The sequence below is a fragment of the Psammomys obesus genome, unplaced genomic scaffold (genome assembly GCF_907164565.1).
Source record: "Psammomys obesus unplaced genomic scaffold, mPsaObe1.curated_primary_1811, whole genome shotgun sequence".
NCBI classification, from domain to species: Eukaryota; Metazoa; Chordata; class Mammalia; order Rodentia; family Muridae; genus Psammomys; species Psammomys obesus.
Genome location: NW_026590061.1, coordinates 4,552,746 through 4,566,002, shown reverse-complemented (window position 1 = coordinate 4,566,002; position 13,257 = coordinate 4,552,746). Strand labels below are relative to the sequence as shown.

The window sequence follows — 13,257 nt, the reverse complement described above, 5'->3', positions numbered from 1 at the left end:
TGACAATTTGATAGAATTTAGTTTAACTAGGAGGTACACCTTTAAGTGTGTCTCTGAGGGTGTGCCAAAAGAAGATTCAAAGTAAAGAGACTGTCTACCATAATGTGGGTGACAAAATGGCTAACTAAAAGAGGAGAAGTGAGAAATCAAGATGGGCGTAAGCATTATCACTTTGTGGTCTGCCAAGATATGAGGAAGCAGACTTCTCCAGCTACAAGCTCCACCATCATGCTTCCCCACCATGAGGCCCTGCATCCCCTCACCTAGGAGACAAAATAAACAACCCCTCCTTCAGTTACATTTTATCAGGTATTTGCTCACAGCAATGAGAGGAATAGTGAACACAGTTAGCAATGGCATTCATGAGAGTAGAAAAGGGACTGAGATCAAAAGAGAGGAATCTAAGGTCTTATGAAGGAACAAGACATAACAGTTTTCTAACAAAAAATAATAAGAAAATACACTGAGATAGCAAATTCATGCTTGAAAGACTATTATAGGGCTTCCCTGAAAGAACAATGGCTGGCCTACCATGGTCAGTTATAATGGAAAGACACGAGTGGATCTTCGATGTGTTAAGTGAAAGAGAGGAACACAAGCCACTGATAAATGGGCAGAGGTCACATAGCTCAGGAGAGCATGTTTGCTTCTAAGTGGAGGAAGAGAGAGAATGAGAGCACTCAGTGAGGCCAGGGAGAGAGCAACCTGGACATGGTGGAAGACAATCCTTGGAGAAATCCATCTGGGGCTGAGACCATAGTCTATACAAACATCTATATCATCTTCCCTCTCTATGGCCAACATGAAGGTAGTCATGTGGCTTAGAATCTTAGAAAATATGTAGGAAGCATCAGACAAAAGAGAGATTTGCCCTCAGAAAAAGAAATTTTTAAAAAGTAATTGGTATAACATGCTCATTTTATTTTATTCATAATTGATTTTAAATCATTTATCTCAAGAAATGAAAATATATGGTGATGTCTGAAATATTTTAACTACTCCTAAAATAGACAATGAGGTCTGTTTTCATATAAAATACTTTTTATTATGCATGGTAGTCATTTCCAGGGTCACAAAATTAAGTAGTAAAAATAAAAGTAGTTTTATCTAAGGTATGTCATTCTATAGATCTTTTAAAGTCATTATGCTCATCTTTTTGTTTTTACTTTAATAAAGATTCGGTTTTTTTTTTATGCAAGTGGGAACAGTCATATGCACAAGGTTACTTCAAAAGAAAACATGACGGGTTAATCAAGTCAACCAGAAGTGGGTAGAGATCTGCAGCGCTCCTCATCAAATCTCAGTACCGAAAAGGATCTGAACTGGAGTTGGTGCAAAGGGGTGTGACCTGGAGCTCAGAGTCTGAAGTGGAGAGCTACCACTGCCATTCCAACTGATCACTTTGCTTCTAGGAGGCACGTGTATTTGATGCCAACCAATCAGCATTATGGTTACAGTTTGATTCTCCAGCTACTGAGTTAGAGAACTCCCTGAAGGAGAAGGACTCCAGAGCAGAGTGACAATTTTGAAATCTTAGTTTCTTTAAAAACAAAAAATATTATGAGACTATGTTTTCCCTTGAATCCCAGGTGTCATGATTTGGGGCTGCTTGCAGCTGGCGACTATGATTTGCCACATGCTCTAGTAGAGGCGGGATTTTGCCAGCTACACATAGTTTCTGAGACTATGTGACGTTTAGAATTCTGGAAAAATTTCAGAGGGTAAATAAATGCTAGAACCCCACTAGATGGGGTTGGTGGTTTCTCATCATTCGGGATAGGTTGTTAGTTGTTGTTGGCTGATGTCTGTTAAGTAGTCATGTGCAAAGAAGAAGAAACAAGATGAAATTAGATACGCTGACAGTGAAGATCAAATTTGCCCCAAAATACTTGATGCCCCTAAATCAGCAGGAAGAGTCTTAGGATAAAGTTATCCTCTTTCTGACCCCTAATTTTATTCATGGATATCTTTCCTTTCCTCTCTACCCATTCTCCTCTCTTATCTAGTGTTGGTGGGTTGAAAGAGTGGAGGAAAGGGGGTTGAGAAGGGCAGAAGAAAGAAGGACCCAAAAAGTAACTAAAGCTAGCTACACCAGAGTTGCAAATAAAATCTCCCAGCCACAGTTAGTCAAAGGTAATTATTAAAATCTGTTCACTTTATACTCCGTGTTCAAGCTTCCTTCCTTGTCCAAGGCTACTAGTATCTAATACCAGTGCTGCAACAATAATTAAATGAGATAGTCCAAGGAAATTATTACCTATGATGGTGTGCAAGGCCTCACCAGCAGCTAGCAACATTAGTCGTTATGGCATTTTATTTAAATTCAAACCATTGTATTTGAACCCAAGGGGAGGAGTATTTCTTTTTTTAAGATTTCTCTTCTCTTCTAGTAAGGAACAAACATGGACTCAGACCAGTGCATGTCTGCCAGGGCTATGTAAGTAACTCCCCAGTTGTCCTTTTTTTCTCCTTACTCAGCTCCGGGTCCCTTCTCCTGTCTTGGGGTCACCACTCCTCACCCAGGACAAACAGAAACAGATCAAACAGTAACAGAGAGCAAACAAGTAAACAATCATATAAAAAAGAACTGATGTTTTTGAAACAAAGAAACCAGCAATTGGCACTAGTAGCACTGTAACCATGAGCTCCCTTTCCTAAAATCTGACTTTATTGGTTCTCCAAGTATTGATCATGAGATTCTTGCCTTTGACTGTTTCTCATGTTTCCATTCCCAAGCAAAGCACAGGAAGTAAAAGGCAGGAAGCCAGGGGCAGGAAGCAAAGGGCAGGAAGCAAGGGGCAGGAAGCAAGAGGAGGGACTCTTGTTATCCACGTGCCTCTGTTACCCAAGTGGCTGCTGTCAATGGGAGTGTGTGTCTCAATCACAAAGAAGGTAGGACATATTCACCAATAAAACCCATCTACCTCAGCTTAACTGGGAAACTCTGAACAACACCCAGGAAAACCACTTCTCCAGTGTGCCACCCAGAAGTTCTCCAGGGGTCATGCGTGGTTAAGAAGGAAAAGTGTAAGTGGCCTCTTCCTTCATTTCTGGTGTCTAGAACTGGGTTTCTGACCTAAGAGCAGACAGGGAGATGGTAAGATGTGAACGGGACACATGAATAAATATCTAGCAGGATGCATTCTAATCCCTGGGAGGGAAGAGGGGTCAATGTAGGACATTATGAAGAGACAGACAGCAGAGCTGAGTTTACATCCCCCTAAGACAGAACATTTCAGAAATAGATTTTCCCGGTGGAGGTGGGTGTGCGGTTAGGGTGAAGACCATTGTAGATGGCTTTCCTCAGACCAATCGGGGTAGGTCTACCGTGGGGGCGAGGAGGAGAGAGTAGGTGTCTGTCAATATGAAGTGGCTGAAGTTAAGTCGAGGGCTTCACAAGCTCTGCAGTAAAGATGCCAGAAGCTACTGAACAGAAACTTAGGCACTCTTAAATGACAAGCTTTGGGGAGTTATTTGGCATGAATACCGCTCCTCCTCCCATAATTGCCAAAATATAACTACATTTTATGAGTAGCCATGGCTTTCCATGAGGATGTCTCGATGGCCAATTTTCTTACACTATTACAGTAAAGGTTATTGGAGACACTAACTAAAATTATAAACTTTAATGGATAAAGCCACCTAGGTGGAAACCTTTCAAAGGCAGTATGAAGACAGACAGACAGACACCTGTAACTCTTCTAAGAACAAGGTATGAAGGGGACACACTCAGGAGTAGACAGTGCCATGAGGTAGGAGGGTCACACGTTCAAGAGTAGACTGAGCAACTTGGCAAGACCCCATTACCAAGGGAAAGGAAATGAAAGAACTTCGCTCTGTTACAGATTAAATTGTTTACAGAAAGAGCAAACCTGTCTGAGATCAAAGGCTTTCTTTGTTTCTCAGTAAAGAAACTCATACTTCAGATCTTGAGAAATGCTGAACACTCATCAGAATAAAAATCAAAACTTAATTCATGTCGAATATCTAATATGTCTTCCCTGGACACAGCTGAGCTGCTGGGCACCGCTGTGCAGTGGAGACCCCCAGTGGGGCTCCAGGGGCATGCTCACCCCATGGTCATCCCCTCCCTCCAGTGGTTCCTGGAAAACAGAAACCTCTGTCCTAAGCCTTAAAAACATGTTTCCACACTCAAATCTGCTGCTGGAGGCAGCTCTTCCTTTTTCTTTTAAATCCTGTTGGGTTTTTTTTCCACTCTTTTTCTTTATCTTTTTTTCTAGCTTTAGTATAGAGGACCATTTTGTATTACCTACAAGCATAAATGGTTTTAGTGTCAAGTACTGTAAGCTATTCTTTGAAAAAGTTAGAAACAATAATTTACCCATAGCAAATATAGACAATGAGTATAAGTCTTCATGTCTGGAATCATATCTATTACAATCCCTTTCCCACACTGTTGCTCTTCCCCAGACACCACTGGAAAGGATAATAAATGTTACAGTAATGTTATTGTCTGCACGGTCACACAATACTTCTCAACATATTTCCAGCTCAAAGAAACAGACATGGTATAGTTTTCCACGGAAAAGATAAACTATGAACAAATGTTACAACCTCTCCAGAACACTGTTTTCGCTTCCATACTGCTGTCCCCCTCCTGCCAATCTCCAGGCTTTGGCAAATCTATACAGTCAGCAGTTGTACCCAGGTCTTGGGATCTGATGAAAAAGTCGACTAATACCAATTACACACCCATGGACACAGTTCAGCTGTATGAAGTGTGCCTGACGCACATCTGGCTTTGCATAGTTTAAGCATGTTTCCCATGCTTATAAAACAGTTTTCCAGGAAGAGATGGGATGGGGTATTAGCTTATCATCTGTTCTCATTAGCTACATAATCCCGAGGCTCACAATAATGGGGCGTATGAGATATTTTATGGGGTACCTATTCAGAGATGGAGATAAGGAAAGTTCCCTCTACCAATCATTTGATTCTCTTTTCAACCTCAGAGACATAATTTCTAAAATCGCTTGGACATCTGGTAAGGTTATTGACTTTCCAGAGTGGACTGGAAATATGCAGTCTGAGGGGCAACAAGGTCTCCCGTAGGGTGTCAGGATACACTCAAGTCAGATGGATACACAATGGCTTTGGGCTCCTCTTCGCTTGCTCTGAGGTTGTGCCACTAAGCACGGAGAACAAGCAAAGGTTTTGTGAATACTGTAATAACACCAGGCATCTTCAATGGTTTTACATAAAATTCTGTTTCAGTTGCCTTGGATTTTAGGTGTCGTTAGGTATCTTTGATGGGTTGTTCGTTTGTTTATTATTTGGGGGACCATTCTGTGACAAAAAACCATGATGCCTGCCAACAAGCCAGGAAACTGAAGCCACTTTGTTAAACCTTACCAGACAACGACAGAAATCTAAGTGATATTTAGTTCAGAGCACACAGCCAACATTGAAAATAGTCTTTGGGTTGAGAAACAAAACAAATGAATGTAAAAACAAAGCAAACATGCGACCCAAATCTCAGTCCTCCATTGGAGTTTGCGCTAACAGGATAATGGCTACCTTCTGCGTTTACTTAACCCTTGCCTCCCCTGCATTGTCTCCCAACTTACCTGCAGCTGGAGTGGGCCTAGGCCTGGTGTCGCTGCAGCAGCAGCTGCCATGGTGGTTGGGATCAGCTGAACAGGGTAAGGGTCACCTAAGTAAGAGAATAATAGAGGCGTCAGCACCTTTTATCTCCTCTCCACCTGCAAATTAAACTCCTGCATTCACTCTTTCCAAAAGCCTGCCTTTGTTTGCCTGGCTCGGGCCTAATGAAAAGCTCTATTGTGTAGCCTTTTACCAACACTCTTCACAACCCTGGCTGAGAGAGGAATGCGAATAAAAGGAGCAAGCAATTAAGGCTGAAACCTCATCCTTTTTTCATGATGTATTTAGGAAAATGGGGGTTGGGGGCGAATGGTTCAGAGGGCTGTGCTTGGAGAAACACACATACAACACACTACACACACACACACACACACACACACACACACACACACACACACACCACTGCAGACTTGACTGGAACACAGCAAATCCTTGCCAACCTTTCAGGTTTACCATAGACAGAGCTTAACTAAACTCACTTTCATTTTACCGAGCTAAACACCAAAGATTTAAGCCATTAGCTAATCTTTTGAATGTTGTGCTATGGTCTGAATTCAAATAACCTCTTTAATAGCTCACGGGCAAATTCAATATAGAGAAAACATTTCATGCTTGTTCTTTCTTTTTGTTCTTTTTGACATTATAGAAAATATTGACATTTTAATTTTCTGGAGATAAATGTTGACAAACCTATATTTTAAAGGCAACAAATAGACAAACAGATCTTTCAAAATTTTACTTATTAAAAAAATCCAAAATTAATCTTGTTTTTCTCATCTTATCTATAAAAATGTAGACACAAGAGGTATAAATGGATTATTAGGTGTATTTTGATGCAGATCAAGAAATATTTATTTGTGTGATAAAGCAGGAAAGGAAGATGCTTGTAACAGAGGGCAACTGTTTGCTAGTGACGCAGTCAATAGTGCACATTCGTTAACCACTGGAAATACAAATAGCAAGAAACTGACAGTGATGACTGTAAGAACAATTGTCCTAATATACTAAACTGGCTTTAGAAATTGAACATACAAGGCCAGGTGTCTATAAACCCACCACTCAGAAAACTGAGGCAGAAGGACCTGAAATTTATGGTCAGTGGGGGCTCCCCAGTGAGACCCTGTCTCAAAAAAAAAATCTTAATCCATGAAACAAACTGTTTAAGTGCTCATGCATAAACAATACTAAGATAATTCAATTTAAAACACTTACTCAGTACCTTTGATAGATGGTAAACACTGCTCTTGCCACTGGAAGGTATATGTTTAAAAAGTCTAATATAAACACAGGGGTTTATTCCAGATGCAGTGAGTTCAAGTTGGAGGCTCCAGAGAGGCCGCTAGGAGCTTGTTTCAGACTCTCACATCTTTGTTTCACCAATTTTCTTAATTTTATACTTAGTTGTGATTTTGTGTTATAATAAATATTTTTGTACTGGTGTACAGATTTCGTATAGATAATGTTTAGCTTTTTTCTAAAGAGAATGCTCCAGCTTTGTTTTTGTTTTTTGTGGCAAACAGTCTGAGAAAGAGCAACTAGGAGAGTGGCCTTGTTTAGATTTCAATTCCAGGTTTCTTCCCTCGCTGAGGGGAGATCAAGGGAGGAATAGCTAGTGACGTGGCACTCATGGATGAAAGTAGGGAGAACTTAATGTACATACCTATGCTGCCTGCCTGCTTAGATTTCCTCGTACAGTTCAGGGCCTCGCCTAGGGAATGAGGCTGCCCACCATGGGCAGATCCTTCAACAGCAGCCAAGAATCTAGATAATGTATCCACAGACATGGTCACAGGCTGATCCAATCTAAATAATTCCTCAGTTGATACTCTTTCCCTGGGTAGTAGAGGTGGTGTCACACTGACAGTTATAACCCTAACCCTAACAGCACATGGTGGCTGACCTACAGAGCAGGTGTTGAAACAGACATGAATGGAACTGTAGACAGCGTTGGATGCTAATTTATTATTCAGGGTTCTATAAGCAAATATTAAAGCATCTAAGTTTATCCTACAGAAGAGAGGCCACCCCAGACGTGAAGAAGAAAAGCCTCTAAGATTACTGAACTAGCTAGTAGACGCCACAGAAGCAGACTTCTGTGTGGCAGGCGACAGGGGTGCGCGGGTAGAAACTTTACAATGGTGCAGAGAAATATGGGGGGGGGGGGGGCTGTCCTCCTGACAAGGCAAGAGCTCCTTCCAGAGTGACTTTCAGAGTTCCCACTCAACACTGACAGAAGAGAAGGTCTGTTTATGGGGTTCATGAAAGGAATAAGAAATAAGATTGCCACACTAAGGTAGGAGGCTGAAGGAATTACATGACAGAACAAGAAAATCTGTTTCAAGTATTTGTGTTCTAAGCTTTGAGAGAGGTAAGCATGCATCTTTTTGTTTTTGTTGTTTGAGACAGGGTTTCTTTGTGTAGCCTTAGCAGTCCTGGATGAGCTTTGTAGACCAGGCTGGCCTTGAACTCCCAGAGATCCATTTGCCTTTGCCTCCCTGAGTGCTGGGACTACAGGTGTGCCATACGGCACCCAGCTAAGCATGCATCTTAGTGGAGCCTTAAGCTTGATGACATCAGCTAGGAGTAAATACAGTTAAAAATAACCTTCAAAATAAGCAGGTGCTAGGATTGGAGAAGGGATTAACATTTACAGTCTCTCTCGAAGGAAACATTGAGGCCACTGGGAACTTTAAGAATAAGAGAGGGATCCTTGGTTTTCATTGTTACCTTGACCTGAGAAAAAAGTTTCAGTGAGAGACTAGACAAGGCTGGCTTGTGGGGGTGGGGCGGTGCTATCTTGATAACATTAACTGGTGCTGGAAGAGCCAGCTGATCCTGAATCAAAAGGGAAATGGTGAGCTGGGGAGGAAGCATGCATGCATTCATTCTCTCTACCCTTGCCCATGGATGTGACTAGGTGCATCAAGTCTGCCATCTTGCTTGCTCTGTGACATTAGACTGTCACTGAGGATTATGATCTAATGCAAACTCCTCCCCCAGCTTGTTTTGTCAGATGATTTCATCACAGCAACAGTGAATGGCAGTAAGGCATTCGGGAACTTTCAAGGGCCGGTGAAGGAACATTCAGAAGAGGCCCACAGGCAGGGAACTAGGATGGGGTCTCACTGGAAAGAAGCTGGAGAAAGCTGACTTGGAGTCAGTACCTCAGGCAAGGGCAGGACAGAGGGTGCTGGAGGAGGCTGTGTGGGCTGCTTCGTACCGTACAGTTGCACAGTCCACCCTAAGCCCAGTGCACTGGGCATGGCTGGGAGAATAGCCATGACTCTTAATTCCCTCCTGGTATTTCTGGCCCATGTGACTCCCTTCACCTGAGGTGTGGGATTAGTCTCAAATGCAAAGAATAGGACAATCTTTGTGAGAGGTTCACTTGTCACAGGAAGGTACAAAGCACTCCCCAGAGAGCACACTCTTTCACTGTAGAGAGCCTACCCACTCCAGGCCAGCCAGCACACAGGCTCTAACTGCCCTCAAAAGCTGGCCAAAGTCACAGTGCCTGAGCTCTGCCGCTACCAAAGGTCAGGACATGCAGGTGGATTCCCCATGTCAAAGATCTGAGCTTCAGGCCCCAGCACGACCAGATCAGGCTGATGGTTGGTGGTTTAATGGCACCTAGCTTTGGGAAAACATGTTAAATCAGGATGAGTATAGCTTCTGAATCAGAATGTAAAGTTGAACGGGATTTCCAGGTGACCTGTAAGCATCTCTGCCTTTGACAACTGCTGGAAGACAACTTGGAAGTTGCTTCAGGAGGGCTTTGTTTTTAAAGAGACACGTACATGCAAACATAGCAAGCTGGTGTGCTAATGAGGAACACCCGGTAAAGACGGGACAAGCGTGTGAGAAGGGGAGGGGCAGATGGTGTTCACACTACTTGGTATTACTAACTGCTTAATCTGTATGACACTGATGAAAGGGAAGGAAGGTGTGATGTTTAAGGTTGAAATTGCATTGGATACAAACTAGCTAAAATGGTAAATATTATAATTGTATGGTTATTAGAATTGATCATGTAAATGCTCCCAACATTGTAATTCATTTGTATTCCTCGTTTAATGAACACAATCTTAAAATTAACTAAAGCGCTTGGGTACAGGCTCTGGTGCTCTTCACAGTGATAATTCATTTATATAATTTACTTCCCCTGTTGTAAATTAATCAATTAATAAGCACTTGCAACATCCACCATATGATTAGGAATCTGTCGGGTGCTATGGGAGACATACACAATGAAATTAAACAAATCCGGGTCTCTCGTCTTTGTTCACTCATCTTTGCTATCTGAGCATGTTTGAACTGCACAGGCCATCCCTGAGTGCTACAGGAGTGAAGGAAGGCCGGGAGCTGCTAGGCTTCAGGCTCTGGAAAATAGTGACGAAGAATAGTGCAAGGGGAGACAGGAATCTGTGTGGCTTCAGGGTAGGGGAGGAGAGTGAGCGGGCCTTAACCTGTAGCAGAACATGATTGTGATACTCAGTCAGTGAAAAGACACCCCTCCCCACCCCAAACCTCTAAGGGATGATCCTTGGAAGAAAGCAGGGAGCAGAAACATTTTTCCTACTCCATTAACAAGGACATTTGGATACTTGGACATGGAAATGCAACAGACGAGAGATGACTGGTTCGGGTGGTGGGTGGTTCCTGCCTGTAATTGTAGCAGCTGGGAGGATGGGGCAGAAGGGCTGTCAGTTCTGGGCCAGCCTGGGCTACATAGTGAAATTCAATCCAGCCTGAGCTACAAAGCAAGACCCTGTTTTAGCAATATAACTAAAGAGTCTAAGCAACAATAGGACTTGGACATAGATGCGCATTTCAGATACACAAGCTCCTGAGTACATCTAGACTGCAAAGATGGCTTGGACTTACCTATCACTAATATCTAAATAGTAATAATCTATATGTACAGTTCACTGTTAAAATCTACGCTATTTAACTGTTTTACAAAGTACACTTCAGAATATTATCATTTTTATTCCTTACATTTATGACAACCTCCATGCGCCTTTCTTTGTGTTTGTATACAAATGAATGTGCTTCTATCACGGGTACACGTGTAAGTGCAGGGGTATGTGCTTCTATCATAGGTACACATGTAAGTGCAGGGACCTGTGCTTCTATCACGGGTACACGTGTAAGTGCAGGGACCTGTGCTTCTATCACGGGTACACGTGTAAGTGCAGGGACCTGTGCTTCTATCACGGGTACACATGTAAGTGCAGGGACATGTGCTTCTATCACGGGTACACGTGTAAGTGCAGGGGCCTGTGTGAGACAGTCGTGAGCAGTAAGCAATTGTGAATGTGTGCTGCGGGTTGGACTGTGTGGCCCTTGCTGATACAGGGAAGCCCTAATCCATGGCACTATGTTAGGCTGTATCTAAAGAGACGAATAAACACCGTTAATTCACTGGTGCCTTACTCCAGTATCAGAGGAGTCCATTGTTTAAATTAACTAATTGGGGTGTGTGTGTGTGTGTGTGTGTGTGTGTGTGTGTGTGTGTGTGTGCGCACCACGTTACACACACTGCACTCAGTGGACAATTTCTGTGACTCAGTCATTGCTTCCCGCCTTGCAAAGGAAGGCCGTGTCTTGCAGTGTCTTGCCCCTGCACTGTGCACGCGAGGCTAGCTGGCCAGTGAGCTTCGGGCTGAAGCTCCTGCCTTGCCTCCCATCACCTCCAGTGTACCCCACCTGGTTCCTGGGACTGGACTTGGGCTATTGGGCTTCTGCAGCAATAGTTTTTCCATTCTCAGCCATCTCCTAGGCCCTGCTAGGAGTCCTTAGGGGAAGAAGATTTTAGGACACAGATGTGCCTTGGGGAAAGCAGGGGAGGAGCAGAGGGAAGGTAGGCTCATACGGGCTGAAGACAGAGGCCCCATAAGAACAGTTTCTGCTCTGAGAGCTCCCAGCTTCCACAGCTGTGAGAAACATGCCTGCTGCCTGATGTCTAAGTGACCTGGTCTGAGACACTTCACTCCTGACCACAGTAGTCTAAGGGTTCTATTTGGCAAAGTGTCTGATATTTAAGGGAATGGGGGACAGCAAACCTTAGCAGCAGAAGCGAGTGAGGTGTTAACAAGGACCCACACACTCCAGAGCTGTTTCCTCTGCCCGATGTGAAATGCGCTTCCATTACATCAAGCCTACCTCAGTATTAATGTTTTCAAGCCCCAAATATTCAGAGCTAGATTTGCTGAAATCTTCCCCTAGTTCTGAAGTAAATAGAACTATAGTCGCTGAGAAAATTTCTAATATAGCAATTTAACTCTGAATTAAGGAAGCACAAAATATATTTTACAAACATGCCAGGCTCTGCGGTAGATGTGGAATCTATGAGAATTCATAAATGACAAATCAAAAATCAGAAGCTACCAGAGAAGAATGATTTTATAGAAATAAATACTGTCACTCATTCATTCCATCCCTCAACTAAACCGCCCAAGAAAATATTACACCAGGCTTATTTTGTAAATACCACATGAGGAACTTAGTGAACAGCAGATAATGGAAAACTCTGACTTTTAAAGTCCAATCATGTGTTATTCAAATTGATTTTCAACTACTTAAAAGTAATTTCTTTTATTCCTTTCTCAGTTTTTAACCATTTGAACAGTTTTTTCCCTCAACCTTTCCAAAATTAATTTTCTTATTGAAGTCCGAGCCTGGAAAATTCTAGTTCAAAATAAAAGTTTTTATGAGGCTGAAAAAATGCAGCAAAGCCTAGCTTCTTCAGCTGTGGGTCACAACCCCCCATGGAGTCAGGGACTGACCTTGGGGTTGTGGAAAGGCAGGCGGAAGGGAAAGACTTCTGGAGACACACTGCCCAACACTAATTCAGCCTCGAACACGTAAAGAGTCCTGGCTCGTGTTGTGCCAGGTGCTAATCACGTGGGCTCGCAGGAGCCTCAGTTCTGAGGACACGGGATGTGTGCTCTGCACTGTGCACCATCACAGCGCACATGACAAGCAAGTGGCCGGAAACACTTCGGCTCACCCTCCAGACAAGTGCACGTTGTGGATTTTACAGCATTTTTATACTGCGCGTATTTATGTCTCTCAAGGAAAAGCATGGCTTGAGTTTGGAAAACAAAGACTTTTGGTATTTTCTTACCCTCATTTCTAAGCGTTCATGAAATTTGTATATATTGAGGTTAACTTATGACATTATTTGATTTTTTAGAAAGAGTGCCTTTGATTTCCCGCTTGAGTTTCATAAAGAACCAGTAGGTGAATTTTGACTTGGAATCTTCAACATTTTCATCTTGTTTATATGTTTCTGCACACCTGCTAGTCTGTGTGTGCCGTGTTGCATGTCCACAGAAGGCAGGAGAGTGAAGCAGATCCCTCCCTCGGCACTGGACTTACAGAGAGTTGTGAGCGACTGGGTGTGAGTGCTGGAACCTGACCCAGGTCCTAGTAAGGGCAGTGCGTGCATATAACTACTGACCCATGTTCCTGGCTACAAACAAACTCCCACCATTCTGTCCTACAGTCACATAGGACAGTGTTCTCAGCAATGAGGAGTATAAAGTCAAACAATCAACTCTGAAAAGGGGTGAAGATGCTCCACACCCCGAACATCACATAGTCAGCCAAGATTTAAATTTAAAAATT

At 42.9% G+C, this 13,257-nt stretch overlaps 1 protein-coding gene across 7 annotated transcripts in view; it reads right to left on the bottom strand.

Moving 5' to 3' along the window:
• Positions 1-13,257, bottom strand: part of Sox5 (SRY-box transcription factor 5) — a 367,386-nt gene that overhangs the window by 94,583 nt on the left and 259,546 nt on the right. For all 7 annotated transcript variants that reach the window (XM_055605653.1, XM_055605658.1, XM_055605654.1 and 4 more), the window contains exon 8: positions 5,589-5,674. In XM_055605653.1, coding sequence (XP_055461628.1) covers positions 5,589-5,674 — 86 coding nt within the window. The remainder of the gene's footprint in view (positions 1-5,588; positions 5,675-13,257) is intronic.